General features: G+C 57.4%; 2 protein-coding genes and 1 long non-coding RNA gene across 4 annotated transcripts in view; 2 read left to right on the top strand and 1 right to left on the bottom strand.

Annotated features, from left to right (window-relative positions):
* The first annotated feature begins 309 nt into the window (after window positions 1–309).
* On the top strand, window positions 310–6469 carry NKPD1 (NTPase KAP family P-loop domain containing 1). Of its 2 annotated transcripts, XM_059872555.1 has the most exons (4): window positions 310–483; window positions 2089–2260; window positions 3046–3177; window positions 4753–6469. In XM_059872555.1, the coding sequence occupies exons 1-4, from the start codon at window positions 460–462 to the stop codon at window positions 6417–6419; spliced, it is 1995 nt and encodes a 664-aa protein (XP_059728538.1). In that variant the 5' UTR covers window positions 310–459; the 3' UTR covers window positions 6420–6469. The 2 variants fall into 2 exon arrangements, with proteins under 2 accessions (XP_059728538.1, XP_059728539.1); XM_059872556.1 differs by lacking the exon at window positions 3046–3177.
* A 127-nt stretch (window positions 6470–6596) lies between these two features.
* Window positions 6597–9282, top strand: LOC132341135 (uncharacterized). Its single transcript, XR_009490102.1, has 2 exons — window positions 6597–8914; window positions 8977–9282. It is a non-coding gene; the product is annotated as an uncharacterized LOC132341135 (long non-coding RNA).
* A 140-nt stretch (window positions 9283–9422) lies between these two features.
* The window catches only part of PPP1R37 (protein phosphatase 1 regulatory subunit 37), a 37125-nt gene continuing 28817 nt past the window's right edge, over window positions 9423–17730 (bottom strand). Inside the window, 4 exon segments of the mRNA XM_059872479.1 lie at window positions 9423–10388; window positions 10522–10610; window positions 12699–14292; window positions 16919–17085. Coding sequence (XP_059728462.1) covers window positions 10528–10610; window positions 12699–14292; window positions 16919–17085 — 1844 coding nt within the window. The 3' untranslated portion in view covers window positions 9423–10388; window positions 10522–10527.

Genomic DNA, 17730 nt, shown 5'->3' with positions numbered 1-17730 from the left:
CAGCAGGTTCCTCTGGCAGCGGCCACCGGAAGTGGCGCTGCCACCGCGATGCCACAGCGATGTCACAGCGGTGCCACGCCGGTGCCACCGCGATGCCGCGGCCATGTGACACCGGTGCCGCGGCGGCGCTGCCGGTGTCGCCGGGCAGAGCTGGCACCGTCCCCTGCCCGCCCCCGGCGCGGGGGGCGCGGCCCTGGCCGGGGTCCCGCTGTCCCCAGCGTCCCCTCGGGCCGTCCCCTGTGTCCCCTTTGTCCCCGTTGTCGCCGCTGTCCCCTCCCGGGCCGGATCCGGGCGGGAATTGCTGGGCCCTGACTCAGGCCGGGCTCAGCCGGAATTTCTGCCCCGGCCGCCCCTCCCTGGCCGGGATCGCCGGGATCGCCGGTGCCGGTGCCATAAATCCGGGACGGGACCGGGACAGCACCGGGAGGGGACGGGACAAGGACCGGGACAGGGACAGGGATGGAGCCGCTGGAGCTGCCCCGGGTAGGACTGGGTGGGATCGGGATGGGACTGGGATCGCCGGTGCCGGGATCGGGACAGGGACAGGGACAGGGATAGGGATGGGGACTGGGATGGGGACAGGGACAGGGACAGGGACAGGGACAGGGACAGGGACAGGGACAGGGATGGGGACAGGGATGGGGACAGGGACGGGGATGGGGACAGGGACAGGGACAGGGACAGGGATGGGGACAGGGATGGGGACAGGGACAGGGACAGGGATGGGGACGGGGACGGGGACAGGGATGAGACAGGGACAGGGACAGGGACAGGGACAGGAGAGGGGACAGGGACAGGGATGGGGACAGGGACAGGGGCAGGGGCAGGGACAGAGACAGGGATGGGACAGGGACAGGGACGGGGACAGGGATGGGGACAGGGACAGAGCCACTGGAGCTGTCCCCAGCAGGACTGGGCTGGGGTCGGGACGGGGCTGGGGTGGGACTGAGATCTCCAGAGTGTCCCCAAGCTGTCCCTGTCCCCGCAGGGTTCCCCCTCTCGGTGGTGTCCCCGTGGTGTCCCCATCCCATTCCCATTTGTCCCCACGGTGTCCCTGTCCCCGCAGGGCTCCTGTGATGTCCCAAAGGTGTCCCCTCAGGGTTCCTGTTGTTTGTGATGTCCCCAAGGTGTCCCCAGAGTGTCCCTGTCCCCTCAGGGTTCCTGTTGTTTGTGATGTCCCCAAGGTGTCCCCAGAGTGTCCCTGTCCCCGCAGGGTCCCTGTAACGTCCCCAGGGATGTCCCCAAGGTGTCCCTGTAATGTCCCCAAGGTGTCCCTGTCCCCGCAGGGTCCCTGTAATGTCCCCAAGGTGTCCCCAAGGTGTCCCTGTCCCCGCAGGGTCCCTGTAATGTCCCCAGGGATGTTCCCAAGGTGTCCCTGTCCCCGCAGGGTCCCTGTGATGTCCCCAGGGATGTTCCCAAGGTGTCCCTGTAATGTCCCCAAGGTGTCCCTGTCCCCGCAGGGTCCCTGTGATGTCCCCTGTGATGTCCCCAAGGTGTCCTTGTGATGTCCCCATGGTGTCCCCAAGGTGTCCCTGTCCCCGCAGGGTTCCTGCTGTTTGTGATGTCCCCAGGGTGTCCCTGTCCCCGCAGGGTCCCTGTGATGTCCCCAGGGATGTCCCCAGGGATGTCCCCACGGTGTCCCCAAGGTGTCCCTGTGATGTCCCCACGGTGTCCCCAAGGTGTCCCTGTCCCCGCAGGGTCCCTGTGATGTCCCCAGGGATGTCCCCACGGTGTCCCTGTGATGTCCCCACGGTGTCCCCACGGTGTCCCTGTCCCCACAGTGTCCCTGTGATGTCCCCACGGTGTCCCCACGGTGTCCCCACGGTGTCCCTGTCCCCACGGTGTCCCTGTGATGTCCCCAGGGATGTCCCCACGGTGTCCCTGTGATGTCCCCACCGTGTCCCCACGGTGTCCCTGTGATGTCCCCAGGGATGCCCCCACGGTGTCCCTGTGATGTCCCCACGGTGTCCCTGTGATGTCCCCTGTGATGTCCCCACGGTGTCCCTGTCCCTGCAATGTCCCCACGGTGTCCCCACGGTGTCCCCACGGTGTCCCCACGGTGTCCCCACGGTGTCCCTGTCCCCGCAGGGTTCCTGCTGTTCCTCGGGGCCGGGGCTGTCCCCGGAGATGTCCCCAGGGCTGTCCCCGGGGGTGTCCCCAGGGGGCTGCGAGGAGAGCGAGGCCTGGCTGGGCCCGGGGGGGTCCCCCCGGCCGTGTCCCCACGGAGCCCCCGCCGAGGGAGCGGCCCCCGAGCTCCGCGGTACGTCCTGACCCTGACCCCAGACCCTGACCCCAGACCCCAAACCCTGACCCTGACCCCAAATCCTGACCCCAGACCCCAAACCCTGACCCCAAACCCTGACCCCAGACCCCAAACCCTGACCCCAGACCCCAAATCCTGACCCCAGACCCCAAACCCAGACCCCAAATCCTGACCCCAGACCCCAGACCCCAAACCCTGACCCCAAATCCTGATCCCAGACCCCAAATCCTGACCCCAAACTCCAAACCCAAACCCCAAACCCTGATCCCAAATCCCAGAGCCCCCGACGGAGAATGACATCTACTGCCGCTGCCTGTCCCAATCCCCAAACCCCAAACCCCAAACCCCAAACCCCAAACCCCAAACCCCAAACCCTGATCCCAAACCCCAAACCCTGATCCCAAACCCCAAACCCTGATCCCAAATCCCAAACCCCAAACCCTGATCCCAAATCCCAAACCCCAAATCCCAAATCCTGACCCCAAATCCTGACCCCAAACCCCAAATACTGACCCCAGACCCCAAACCCCAAATCCCAAACCCTGACCCCAGACCCCAAATCCTGACCCCAGACCCCAAACCCTGACTCCAGACCCCAAACCCTGACCCCAAACCCCAAACCCAAACCCCAAACCCTGACCCCAAATCCCAAACCCTGATCCCAGAGCCCCCCACGGAGGATGACATCTACTGCCGCTGCCTGTCCCAATCCCAAACCCCAAACCCCAAACCCCAAACCCTGACCCCAAACCCTGACCCCAAATCCCAAATCCCAATCCCAGAGCCCCCCACGGAGGATGACATCTACTGCCGCTGCCTGTCGCGCACGCTGTGCCACACGGCCACGCCCGTCACCGTCGGCTTCTACGCGCCCTGCGGCCACCGCCTGGAGTCCCTGCTGGCCAAGGTCACCGGTGCGTCGGGAATTCCGCAGCTGCTCGGGAACGACTCGGGAATTCGGGAATCTGGGAATCCCGAGCAGCGGATTTGGGGTTTTCCGTGCCTGGGGTGTCGTGGCAGTCCCAAATTCCATCCCAATCTTTAATTCAATCCCAAATCCCGCCCGCAGCCCTAAATCCCATCCCAGTCCCAAATCCCATCTCAGTCCCAAATCCCATCCCAGTCCCAAATCCCATCCCAGTCCCAAATCCCATCTCAGTCCCAAATCCCATCCCAGTCCTAAATCCCAGCCCCAGTCCCAAATCCCGCCCCCAGTCCTAAATCCCATCCCAGTCCCAAATCCCATCTCAGTCCTAAATCCCATCCCAGTCCCAAATTCCATCCCAGTCCCAAATCCCATCCCAGTCCCAAATTCCATCCCAGCCCCAAATCCCACCCCAGTCCCAAATTCCATCCCAATCCTTAATTCAATCCCAAATCCCGCCCCCAGTCCTAAACCCCATCCCTGTCCCAAATCCCATCCCAGTCCTAAATCCCATCCCAGTCCTAAATCCCATCCCAGTCCTAAATCCCATCCCAGTCCCAAATCCCATCTCAGTCCCAAATTCCATCTCAGTCCCAAATCCCATCCCAGTCCCAAATCCCATCTCAGTCCCAAATCCCATCCCAGTCCCAAATCCCATCCCAGTCCTAAATTCCATCCCAATCCTTAATTCAATCCCAAATCCCGCCCCCAGTCCCCAATCCCATCCCTGTCCCAAATCCCATCCCTGTCCCAAATCCCATCCCAGTCCCAAATCCCATCCCAGTCCTAAATCCCATCCCAGTCCTAAATCCCATCCCAGTCCCCAATCCCATCCCAGTCCCAAATCCCATCCCAGTCCCAAATTCCATCTCAGTCCCAAATCCCATCCCAGTCCCAAATCCCATCCCAGTCCCAAATCCCAGCCCCAGTCCCCAATCCCCAATCCCCAATCCCCAATCCCCAATCCCCAATCCCCAATCCCAAATCCCAAACCCAACACTGGAGGCCCTGTGGCTCCTGGCCTTCTACGAGCCCTGGAGCCCCATCCCGTCCACGCACCCTGATCCCAAATCCCAAATCCCAAATCCCAAATCCCAAATCCCAAATCCCAAATCCCAAATGCCATCCCGTCCCATGCATTCCATCCCAAAATCAACCCAACCCAACCCAGTGCAACCCACCGCAAATCAACCCAACCCCATCCAATCCCACCTACCCCTAACCCCAAATCCAACCCCAAAAACCACCCCAGACCCCAAAAACCACCCCAAATCCCAAATCCCAACCCCAAATCCCAAATGCCAACTCATCCCATGCATTCCATCCCAAAACCAACCCAACTCAACCCAACTCAACCCCATCTCATCAAATCCTTCCCACCCCAAATCCCAAATCCCAACCCCAAAAACCACCCCAAATCCCAAATCCCAACCCCAAATCCAACCCCAAAAACCACCCCAAACCCCAAATCCAATCCCAAAAACCACCCCAAACCCCAAAAACCACCCCAAACCCCAAATCCAACCCCAAAACCACCCCAAACCCAACCCCACTCTTTCACCAGCCTTCATGCGGGAGGAGATGGCCCAACGCGAGGCCGCCGAGCTGCGCCGGGGCCACCGCAAGCCGCGCAGCCCCCACGGCTGGGGCCTGCTGGAGGCCCTGTGGCTCCTGGCCTTCTACGAGCCCGTGGTGACCGAGGGCCACCTGCGCAGGAAGAACCTGGAGTTCATCTTCATCCGCTTCAGCGCCTGGGAGTTCGCGGGCTGCGACAAGCTCTGGGCGGGGCTGGTGACCACGCTGTGCCACCGCGTCCGGCAGCACTTCGGCGCGCTGCCGCTCAGCGTCTTCCACGTGCTGGGCTCGCGGCCGCGCTTCGCCTCCGGCTTCTCGCAGCGCGAGTGGATCCTGAAGAAAGGGACCTGCCTGCGGCTCTGGGGGCTGCTCCTGGTGCTGGCGGCGGGCATCGCCATCCTCCTGGTGGCGCTGCTGGTGCCGGGCATCAAGGACCACCACGCCCTCAAGGTGGTGGGCAGCGCCGTGGCCTCGCTGTCGGGCTCCTCGCTGGTGCTGGGAGCGTTGTCCATCCTCAAGAACTTCCTGGTCAGCGAGAAGAAGAAGATCGAGCGCTTGACCAACAGCGACAGGTTCGCCGGGCAGTTGGGGTTCATGAGCAAAATCCGCGAGGAGGTGGAGGTCCTGGTGGATTATTTGGCTTTCATGGAAGTCTTCGAGCGCCGGCGGCTGCGCGTGGTGATGGAGATCACCAGCCTGGACCTCTGCTACCCGGAGAAAGTGGCCGGGGTCTTCAACGCCATGGCCACGCTGCTGTCGGACGCCAACGCGCCCTTCATCTTCCTGCTGGCCGTGGACCCCAGCGTCATCGTGCCGTGCCTGGAGCAGACGGGCTGCATGAAGGGGCTGGCGGACAACGGCTACCTGTACCTGAACCGCGCCGTCACGCTGCCCTTCTCCATCCCCGAGATGGGCGCCCGCTCCCGCCTGCGCAGCGTGGCCGCCGCCATCCAGACGCGCGAGGACCTCATGTACCGCATCATCGCCGGCAACGTCGCCAAAACCCGCGGCGCCGGCGGCACCGGCGGCACCGGCGGCACCGGGACGGCGCCCAGCTGGAAGGAGGCGGATTCCGAGGCGGTGGCGTGGATCCACGAGGCGTTCCGGTGCCTCCACGACGCCTCGGACGTTTTGTGCCGCTACCTGCCGGAGAACGGCGCCAACGTCCGGCGCATCGTCAACACCATCCCCATCACGCTGCGGCTGCTGCTGCACCGCGCCGCCGGCACCGCCGCCGTCGCCGAGCTGTCGCCGCGCGCCGCGGCCGCCTGGGTGGTGCTGGCCGACCGCTGGCCCTGCCGCCTCAGCTGGACGCTGCAGTGCCTGGAGGACGCCGGGCAGGGCGCGGCGGAGGCGGCGGAATGTTCCGGCAAATCGCTCTGGAGCGTTTTCCAGGAGCACGCCGGGGAGCTGAGCGCGCTGCGGCAGCCGCTGGGCAAGGTGCTGAGCCTGGACGGGGACCCCGAGCTCTTCCAGGCCTTCCTGGCGCGGGATTTCCCCTTCGGCGCCGGCGAGGCGCGGCGCCTGCTCGGCGTCACCGTCAACCTGGACCACTCCATCCGGCAGCAGATGGGGCTGCTGCGGGCGCTGGCGCGGCTGGGCAGGGCCGCGCCCGTGTCCCGAGGGGTGCAGTGCGCCCCGCACGGCGCCCGGTGAGGGAGAGCGGTCGGGGATTTGGGATTTGGGATTTGGGATTTGGGATCGGGATTTGGGGGTTTGGGATCGGGATTTGGGGGTTTGAGATTTGGGATCGGGATTTGGGGATTTGGGATTTGGGGATTTGGGATTTGGGGATTTGGAGATTTGGGATTTGGAGATTTGGGATTTGGGGATTTGGAGATTTGAGATCGGGATTTGGAGATTTGACATCAGGATTTGGAGATTTGGGATTTGGGGATTTGGAGATTTGAGATCGGGATTTGGAGATTTGACATCAGGATTTGGAGATTTGGGATTTGGGGATTTGTGATTTGGGGTCGGGATTTGGAGATTTGGAGATTTGGGGATTTGGGATTGGAATTGGGATTTGGGGATTTGACATCAGGATTTGGAGATTTGGGATTTGGGGATTTGTGATTTGGGGTCGGGATTTGGAGATTTGGAGATTTGGGATCGGGGATTTGGGATTTGGGGTGGGGATTTGGAGATTTGGAGATTTGGGATTTGGGGATTTGGAGATTTAGGATCGGGATTTGGGGATTTGGGATCGGGATTTGGAATTGGGATTTGGAGATTTGGGGTCGGGATTTGGAGATTTGGAGATTTGGGATTTGGGATTGGAATTGGGATTTGGAGATTTGAGATCAGGATTTGGAGATTTGGGATTTGGGGATTTGTGATTTGAGATCAGGATTTGGAGATTTGTGATTTGGAGATTTGGGAATTTGTAGATTTGGGGGTTTGAGATTTGGGATCAGGATTTGGAGATTTGGGGTTGGGATTTGGGGATTTGGGGGTTTGAGATTTGGGACCAGGATTTGGAGATTTGGGATAGGGGATTTGGGATTTGGGGTGGGGCTTTGGAGATTTGGGGATTTGGGATTGGAATTTGGGGATTTGGAATTGGGATTTGCAGATTTGAGATCAGGACTTGGAGATTTGGGATTTGGGGATTTGGGGATTTGGGATCGGGATTTGGGGGTTTGGAGATCTGGGGATTTGTGATTTGGGGTCGGGATTTGGAGATTTGGGATTTGGGGGTTTGAGATTTGGGATCAGGATTTGGAGATCTGGGATCAGGGATCTGGGATTTGGGGTCGGGATTTGGAATTGGGATTTGGAGATTTGGGGTCGGGATTTGGAGATTTGGGGATTTGGGATGGGAATTTGGGGATTTGGAATTGGGATTTGCAGATTTGGGATCGGGATTTGGGGATTTGGAATTGGGATTTGGAGATTTGGGGTCAGGATTTGGGGATTTGGGGATTTGGGATCGGAATTTGGGGATTTGGAATTGGGATTTGGAGATTTGAGATCAGGATTTGGAGATTTGGGATTTGGGGATTTGGGGATTTGGGATCGGGATTTGGGGGTTTGGAGATTTGGGGATTTGTGATTTGGGGTCGGGATTTGGAGATTTGGGATTTGGAGATTTGGGGATTTGTAGATTTGGGGGTTTGAGATTTGGGATCGGGATTTGGAGATTTGGGATTCGGGGTCGGGATTTGGAGATTTGGAGATTTGGGATTTGGAGATTTGGAATCAGGATTTGGAGATTCGGGGTTGGGATTTGGGGATTTGGGGGTTTGAGATTTGGGATCAGGATTTGGAGATTTGGGATTTGGCATTGGGATTGGCATCTGGATTGGGGATTAAGGATTTGAGATTTGGGATCGGGATTGGCATTGGGATTGGCATCGGGATTTGGGATCGGGGATTGGCATCTGGATTGGGGATTTAGGATTTGAGATTTGGAATTTGGGATCAGGGATTGGCATCGGGATTGGGGATTTAGGATTTGAGATTTGAGATTTGGGATTGGGATTTGGAGATTTGGGGATCTGGAGATTTGGGATCGGAATGGGCATCGGGATTTGGGATCGGGATTGGCATTTGGATTGGGGATTTAGGATTTGAGATTTGGAATTTGGGATCGGGGATTGGCATCAGGATTGAGAATTTAGGATTTGAGATTTGGAATCTGGGATGAAGAACGGCATCAGGATTTGGGGTTTGGGATTGGGATCGAGATTTGGGATCACAAATAGCATCAGGATTGAGGATTTGGGATCAGGAATGGCATCGGAATTTGGGATTTGGGAGTGGAATCGAGATTTGGGATCACAAAAGGCATCAGGATTGGGATTTGGGATTTGGGATCAGGATGGGGATTTGGGATCAGGATTTGGGATTTGGGATCAGGATTTGGGATTTGGGATCAGGATTTGGGATTTGGGATCAGGAATGGGATCCAGACCCCACCGAGGGCAGAGCGAGCTCCTGGAGGATTTGGGGATCTTTTAGGGGCACAGGGATTGGGAATTCCGGGGTTTTATCCCAGAATTGTCATCCTGGAGATGCTGGAGGGGTTTGGGATGATCCAGAGGGAATTCCTGGGTTTTATTCCCAGTTTTTGTCACTGGGAGATGCTGGAGGAGACTGGGATTGGGAATTCCGGGGTTTTGATCCCGGATTTTGGAGGTGCTGGAGGGGTTTGGGGAGATCCAGAGGGAATTCCGGGGTTTTATTCCTGATTTTTGGAGATATTGGAGAGGTTTGGGGAGATCCAGAGGGAATTCCGGGAGTTTATTCCCAGTTTTTGTCACTGGGATGATCCAGGGGTACCCCAAAACTCCAAGGGAATTTTGATCCCTCCCGGGAATCCCCCACCCTGAGACTTTTTTTTGGGATCTCTTCCCAAAATTTGGGCCCTTTTGGGATGGACGATTGGGAAGGAAAATCGGGAAAACCCCCCCAAAAAAGCCCCAAATTTGGGCCATTCCCAAACCCCATCCCACCCAGAATTCCTGGGAAAATTCCCCGAGATCATCCCCCCAATAAACCAAGTTCCACCCCCGGCTCTGATTTTGGGATTTTTTGGGATTTCCCACCTGTTCCGGGATTTTTTTTTTTAGGAACTTCACCACCCCCCCCTCCCCACAAATCCAAGAATTCCCAAAATCCTGGAATTCCGGGATGAGCCCCCAAAAAGAGGGCGGGTGACGAATGCAGAATTCCTTTAATTAGAAAACAGCCGTTAACAAAAATTCCACCACGGGGAAAAAACGAGGGGGGGAAAAAAAAACCAAAAAAAAAAAAAAAAACGGGAAAAAGACGGAAAAAAAAAAAAAAAAAAAAAAACCAAACCCAAAAAACCCCAAAACAACCCCAAAACCAAACCCAGGAAACACCAGCGAAAATTCCCGGCTGGAATATCGGGAATATCCCCCCGGAATTCCAACCCCACCCCCCCCCTGCAGCTCCCTGAAAGATTTTATTGCACTTAAGAAAGAAAAGCGACCCCCGGGAATTGCCCGGGAATTCCGGGAATTTCGGGAATTCCGGGCTGGGAGATCCCCGCGGGAATCCTCGCTGGATTTCCCCTCCCCCACACCTCTGGAAATTTGGGATGACCGAGGAATTCCAGCCCCTCCCTCTCCCCCTTTTTTCCACCTTCGCCGTTTTCCCGGGAATTCTGCGGCTGGTGATAAATAGAGACGGGAAAAACGGGGGGGGGGGGGGAAAAAACCGGGAAAAAATTCCCAAAGAAACCAAAGCCACCGGGAAGGAAGGGAAATGAGAAATAAATAAAGCGTGGGGGGGCTGCGGGAGCAGCCGATCCCGGGATTTTTTAGGGACGGAATTCCCAAATTCCCCAATTCCCCGACTCCCGCCGCTCCCGCTCGCTGTAGTGTCGCCGGATCCCGCCGGGAACGGCCCCGGGAATTCCCGGGAGATGAGGAAGGAAGGCCGAGCCCCGGCTCCTTCCCTGCCCCTGGGAGGAGAGGCGGGAAAAGTCAGGAAAAATCGGGAAAAAATCCGGTTTTGGGGGTTTTTTGTTTTTTTTTTTTTGTGTTTCGTGGTTGTTTTCTTTCCCAAGGAAAAGTCCCGAAATTCCCGAGGTTTGGTTGGAATCTTGTGCGGAGTGGGGAGAGGGGAAAGCTCCGGAGCCTCCCCCTCCAGGACCTGCGGGGACAGCGGGAGGGAAGGGCTGGAATTCTGAGGAATTCCCAGAAAGAATTCCCGGATATTCCCGGCCTGGGAAGAGCCGGAATTCCGGGCGTTCCGGGGCGGAATTCCAGGATTTTTCCCGGCTCACCTGCGGTCACAGCGGCTCCGGAGCCGTGTCCTGGCTGGCCTCGAGGAGCAGCTCCTGCAGCTCCTGCTCGTTCCGGGAGCAGCCCAGCTCTGGGGGGGAGGGAGCACGGAACGTTCCGGAACCCAGCCCGGAATTCCCAGCCCGGGAATTCGGGATTTTCCCACTCCTTTCCCACTTTTTCCTACTCCCAACCCAGGGATTTGGGATTTTCCTGCTCCTTTCCCACTTTTTCCTACTCCCAACCCAGAGATTTGGGCTTTTCCTGCTGCTTTTCCCAGTTTTTCCAGCTCTTTTCCCAATTTTTCCAGCTCTTTTCCCAGTTTTCCACCCCAATTCCTGCTCCTTTCCCACTTTTTCCTACTCCCAACCCAGAGATTTGGGATTTTCCTGCTGCTTTTCCCAGTTTTTCCAGCTCTTTTCCCAATTTTCCCAGCTCTTTTCCCAGTTTTCCACCCCAATTCCTGCTCCATTCCCACTTTTTCCTACTCCCAACCCAGAGATTTGGGATTTTCCCACTCCTTTCCCACTTTTTCCTCTTCCCAACCCAGGAATTTGGGCTTTTCCAGCTCTTTTCCCAACTTTCCCAGCTCTATTCCCAGTTTTCCACCCCAATTCCAGCTCCTTTCCTGTTTATCCACCCCAATTCCTGCTGCATTCCCAGTTTTTCCTGTTCCCAACCCAGGGATTTGGGATTTTCCCACTCCTTTCCCAGTTTTCCACCCCAATTCCAGCTCTTTTCCCAGTTTTCCACCCCAATTCCTGCTCCTTTCCCAGTTTTTCCTACTCCCAACCCAGAGATTTGGGATTTTCCAGCTCTCTTCCCAATTTTTCCAGCTCTTTTCCCAATTTTCCCAGCTCTTTTCCCAGTTTTCCACCCCAATTCCCGCTCCTTTCCCACTTTTTCCTACTCCCAACCCAGGAATTTGGGATTTTCCAGCTCTTTTCCCAATTTCCCACCCCAATTCCTGTTCCTTTCCTGTTTATTTGCCCCAATTCCAGCTTCTTTCCCAGTTTTCCACCCCAATTCCTGCTGCATTCTCAGTTTTTCCTACTCCCAACCCAGGGATTTGGGATTTTCCAGCTCTTTTCCCAATTTTTCCAGCTCTTTTCCCAGTTTTCCACCCCAATTCCTGCTGCATTCCCAGTTTTTCCTGTTCCCAACCCAGAGATTTGGGATTTTCCAGCTCCTTTCCCACTTTTTCCTCTTCCCAACCCAAAGATTTGGGATTTTCCAGCTCTTTTCCCAATTTTTCCAGCTCTTTTCCCAGTTTTCCACCCCAATTCCTGCTGCATTCCCAGTTTTTCCTGTTCCCAACCCAGAGATTCGGAATTTTCCTGCTCCTTTCCCACTTTTTCCTACTCACAACCCAGAGATTTGGGATTTTCCAGCTCTTTTCCCAATTTTTCCAGCTCCTTTCCCAGTTTTCCACCCCAATTCCTGCTGCATTCCCAGTTCTTCTCCCCAATTCCTGCTCCTTTCCCACTTTTTCCTACTCCCAACCCAGGGATTTGGGATTTTCCTGCTCCTTTCCCAGTTTTCCACCCCAATTCCTGCTCCTTTCCCAGTTTTTCCTCTTCCCAACCCAGGGATTTGGGATTTCCCACTGCTTTTCCCAGTTTCTCCAGCTGTTTTCCCACTTTTTCACCCCAATTCCAAACTTGTGGGAATGCCTCGAGGCCGGGAACACCCTCTGGAATTTGGGAATTCCGGGATCTCAGAACTCCCAGGAATGCCCTGAGCCCGGGAACACCCTCTGGAATTTAGGAATTCCGGGATCCCACAACTCCCGGGAATGCCCCGAGCCCGGGAACAACCCCTGGAATTTAGGAATTCCGGGATCTCAGAACTCCCGGGAATGGCCCAAGCCCTGGAATAACCCCTGGAATTTGGGAATATCTCAGAACCTTCGGAAATTTGGGATCCCAGAACTCCTGGGAATGCCTCGAGCCCGGGAACACCCTCTGGATTTTGGGAACGTGGGATCTCGGAACTCCCGGGAATGCCCTGAGCCCGGGAACACCCCCTGGAATTTGGGAATTCCGGGATCCCACAACTCCCGGGAATGGCCCAAGCCCCAGAATACCCCCTGGAATTTGGGATCTCAGAACTCCCGGGAATGCCCCGAGCCCGGGAACGCCCCCTGGAATTTGGGAACGTGGGAATCCGGGGATCTCACCGTGCTCGGCCGCGCACATTCCCGATTTCCCGTCGCCCTCCGGGCCCGGCTCCGGCAGCGCCCGGGCGAAATCCGCCTTGAGCCCGTTGGGAAGCGGCGAATCCCGGGAGGGGCTCCCGCAGGGAATTCCCTCGGAGGCGCCGGCCCGGCGCGGCCGCAGCTCGGGAACGGCCCCGGATCCGACGGGAACGGCTCCAAATCCATCGGGAACGGCCCCGGATCCGACGGGAACGGCTCCAAATCCATCGGGAACGGCCCCGGATTTGATGGGAACGGCCCCGGATCCGTCAGGAACGGTCCCAGATCCGACGGGAACGGCTCCAAATCCATCGGGAACGGCCCCGGATCGGATGGGAACGGCTCCAAATCCATCGGGAACGGCCCCGGATCCGACGGGAACGGCTCCAAATCCATCGGGAACGGCCCCGGATCGGATGGGAACGGCTCCAAATCCATCGGGAACGGCCCCGGATCCATCGGGAACGGCCCCGGATCGGACGGGAACGGCTCCAAATCCATCCGGAACGGCCCCGGATCCGACGGGAACGGCTCCAAATCCATCGGGAACGGCCCCGGATTTGATGGGAACGGCCCCAGATCCGTCAGGAACGGCCCTGGATCCGACGGGAATGGTCCCAGATCTGACGGGAACGGCCCCGGATCCATCGGGAACAGCCCCGGATGCATCGGGAACGGAGCCAGATCCAGCAGGAACAATCCCAGATCCATCTGGAACGATGGGAACAGCTCCAGATCCGTCGGGAACAGCCCTGGATCCATCGGGAACGGCCCCGGATCCGACAGGAACGGCTCCAGATCCAGCGGGAACAACCCCAGATCCATCGGGAATGATCCTGGATCCATCAGGAATGGCCCCGGATCCGCCGGGAACGGCTCCAGATCCATCGGGAATTGTCCCAGATCCATCGGGAACGGCTCCAGATCCGTCAGGAATTGTCCCAGATCCTTCAGGAACGATCCTGGATCCTTCAGGAACCACCAAAGATCCACCAGGAATGACCCCGGATCCTTCGGGAGCAGTCTCAAATCCATCGGGAAGGGCCCTGGATCCATCGGGAACGGCTCCAGATCCACCAGGAACATCTCCAGATCCCTCGGGAGCATCTCCAGATCCCTTGGGAACGGTGCCAGGTTCCTTGGGAATGGCCCCGGATCCCTCGGGAATGTTCTCCACCCGCGTCACCACGAAGATCTTGCGGCCTCTGCCGGGGCTGGAGACGGAAATCCTGCGCTCGGCGTTCCCGGAATTCCCGGAATTCCCGGATTCCACAACCTCCCTCGAGTCCTTCCCATCCTCCTCCTCCTCCTCCTCCTCGGTGTCCGAGCTGGAATCTCCGGCCGGAGCCGCGTTGCCGTTCTCCTCCGGGCCGGGGGAAGCGCCGCCGGGAATTTCGGGAATTCCGGGAATTCCGGGATCGGCCTCGGGGTCGCTGCCGGAGATCTCGGCCATGGAGGCCGAGTGCTGGAGCTGCTGCTCCTTCTCCTCCTTCTCCTTGGCCAGGATGAAATTCCGCTTGCAGCCGTTCTGGATCTCGGCCAGCAGCGCCTTCTGCGTCTCCAGGAAGCTCTTCACCTGCCGGGAAAAATCCGGGAATGGCGGGAAAATCCCCCGGGAAAAATCCAGGAATGGCGGGAAAATCCCCCGGGAAAAATCTGGGAATGGAGGGAAAATCCCCTGGGAAAAATCTGGGAATGGCGGGAAAATCCCCCGGGAAAAATCCGGGAATGGCGGGAAAATCCCCTGGGAAAAATCCGGGAATGGCGGGAAAATCTCCCGGGAAACTCCTCGGGAATGGCGGGAAAATCTCCCGGGAAACTCCTCGGGAATGGCGGGAAAATCTCCCAGGAAACCCTGCGGGAATGGCGGGAAAATCCCCCGGGAAACCCCTCGGGAATGGCGGGAAAATCCCCCGGGAAACTCCTCGGGAATGGCGGAAAAATCCCCTGGGAAATTCCTCGGGAATGGAGGGAAAATCTCCAGGAAACCCCTTAGGAATGGAGGGAAAATCTCCCGGGAAACTCCTCGGGAATGGCGGGAAAATCCCCTGGGAAATTCCTCGGGAATGGAGGGAAAATCTCTCTGGGAAACCCCTCGGGAATGGCGGGAAAATCCCCCGGGAAAAATTCAGGAATGGCGGGAAAATCCCCTGGGAAACCCCTCGGGAACGGGGAGGGTAACCCTTAGGGAATGGCGGGAAAATCCCCGGGAAAAATTCGGGAATGGAGGGAAAATCCCTGGGGAACCCCTCGGGAATGGCGGGAAGATTCCCCGGGAATTCCCGGGATTTTTTGGGAATTCTGGGGCTCACCACCTCCTCCTTGGGCTCACACTCAAACCCCAAACCCCCAAACCCCCAACCCCCATTTCCCGCTCCGGGAACGCCCCAGAACCGCGGGGATTTTTTGGGAATTCCAGGAAATTTCTGGGAATCCCAGGAAATTTTTGGGAATCCCATGGAGTTTTGGGAATTCCAGGACACACCACCTCCTCCTTGGTCTCGTGCTCAAATCCCCAAACCCCCAAACCCCCCCAACCCCAAATCCCCATTTCCCGCTCCGGGAACGCCCCAGAACCGCGGGGATTTTTTTGGGGGGGAATTTCCTGGGAATTCCCCAGGGATTTTTTGGGAATCCCAGGAAATTTTTGGGAATCCCATGGAGTTTTGGGAATTCCAGGACACAACACCTCCTCCTTGGGCTCACACTCAAATCCCCAAACCCCAAACCCCAAACCCCAAATCCCCCAACCCCCAAATCCCCATTTCCCGCTCCGGGAACGCCCCAGAACCGCGGGGATTTTGGGAATTCCAGGAAATTTCTGGGAATCCCAGAAAATTATTAGGGGAATTCCTGGAATTTTTTGGGAATTGTGGGATGCACAACCTCCTCCTTGGTCTCGTGCTCAAACCCCCAAACTCCCAAACCCCCAACCCCATTTCCCGCTCCGGGAACGCCCCAGAACCGTGGGGATTTTTTTGGGGGGGGAATTTCCTGGGAATTCCCAGGGATTTTTTGGGAATCCCAGGAAATTTTTGGGAATCCCATGGAGTTTTGGGAATTCCAGGACACACCACCTCCTCCTTGGTCTCGTGCTCAAACCCCCAACCCCCAAACCCCATTTCCCGCTCCGGGAACGCCCCAGAACCGCGGGGATTTTTGGGAATTCCAGGAAATTTCTGGGAATCCCAGGAAATTTTTGGGAATCCCATGGAGTTTTGGGAATTCCAGGACACACCACCTCCTCCTTGGTCTCACACTCAAACCCCCAAACCCCCAAACCCCCAAACCCCCAAACCCCCAAATCCCCCAAACCCCCATTCCCCGCTCCGGGAACGCCCCAGAACCGCGGAGATTTTTTTGGGGGGGGAATTTCCTGGGAATTCCCCAGGGATTTTTTGGGAATCCCAGGAAATTTTTTGGAATCCCATGGAGTTTTGGGAATTCCGGGACACATCACCTCCTCCTTGGTCTCGTGCTCAAACCCCAAACCCCCAACCCCCAAATCCCCATTTCCCGCTCCGGGAACGCCCCAGAACCGCGGGGATTTTTTTGCGGGGGAATTTCCTGGGAATTCCCAGGGATTTTTTGGGAATCCCAGGAAATTTTTGGGAATCCCATGGAGTTTTGGGAATTCCAGGACACACCACCTCCTCCTTGGTCTCCTGCTCAAACCCCAAACCCCCAAACCCCCAAATCCCCAAACCCCCATTTCCCGCTCCAGGAACGCCCCAGAACCGTGGGGATTTTTTTGGGGGGGGAATTTCCTGGGAATTCCCAGGGATTTTTTGGGAATCCCAGGAAATTTTTGGGAATCTCATGGAGTTTTGGGAATTCCAGGACACACCACCTCCTCCTTGGTCTCGTGCTCAAACCCCAAACCCCCAAACCCCTGACCCCCCATTTCCTGCTCCGGGAACGCCACAGAATCGCGGGGATTTTTTTGGGGGGGGAATTTCCTGGGAATTCCCAGGGATTTTTTGGGAATCCCAGGAAATTTTTGGGAATCCCATGGAGTTTTGGGAATTCCAGGATACACCACCTCCTCCTTGGGCTCACACTCAAACCCCCAAACCCCCAAACCCCAAACCCCAAATCCCCATTTCCCGCTCCGGGAACGCCCCAGAACCGCGGGGATTTTTTTGGGGGGGGGGGAATTTCCTGGGAATTCCCGGGGATTTTTTGGGAATTCTGGGGCTCACCGCCTCCTTCTTGGGCTCGCGGTCGAGGTCGAGGCGCAGCAGGGAGTGGTTGACGCGCAGGGCCAGCGACAGCGCCATCAGCCCCCCGGTCTTGATGTCGTTCTCGCGCAGGTCCAGGCGCAGCAGCCGCGGGCTCTCGGCCACGAACTCGGCCACGGCCACGGCCCCTGCGGGAACCCGGCAATTGGGGGAAAGCCGGGAATTCGGGGCACCTTCCCAAGCCCACCCCAACTTCCTCAAGCCCTTCCCAACTTTCCCAACCCCATCCCAACTTTATCAACCCCAACCCAACTTCCCCAACCCCATCCCAACTTTCCCAACCCCACCCCGACTTTCCCAATCCCAATTTTCCCGATCCCAACTTTCCCAATCCCAATTTTCCCAATCCCGATCCTCCAACCCCATCCCTATTTCCCAACCCATCCCAATTTCCCAAATCCATCCCAACTTTCCCAACCCATCCCAATTTCCCAACCCCATCCCAACTTTCCCAACCCCATCCCAATTTCTAACCCCATCCCAGCCTTCCCAAATCCATCCCAACCTTCCCAACCCCATCCTAATTTCCCAACCCCAACACAACTTTCCCAACCCATCCCAATTTCCCAAATCCATCTCAACTTTCCCAACCCCATCCTAATTTCCCAAGCCCATCCCAACTTCTCCCAACCCCAACACAACTTTCCCAACCCATCCCAATTTCCCAACCCCATTCCAATTTCTAACCCCATCCCAGCCTTCCCAAATCCATCCCAACCTTCCCAACCCCATCCCAATTTCCCAACCCCATCCCAACCTTCCCAACCCCATCC

This window comes from Haemorhous mexicanus, chromosome 36 (assembly GCF_027477595.1).
Source record: "Haemorhous mexicanus isolate bHaeMex1 chromosome 36, bHaeMex1.pri, whole genome shotgun sequence".
NCBI lineage: Eukaryota > Metazoa > Chordata > Aves > Passeriformes > Fringillidae > Haemorhous > Haemorhous mexicanus.
Note: the sequence above shows the minus strand (reverse complement) of the source record. Positions and strands in the feature narration are given on the sequence as shown.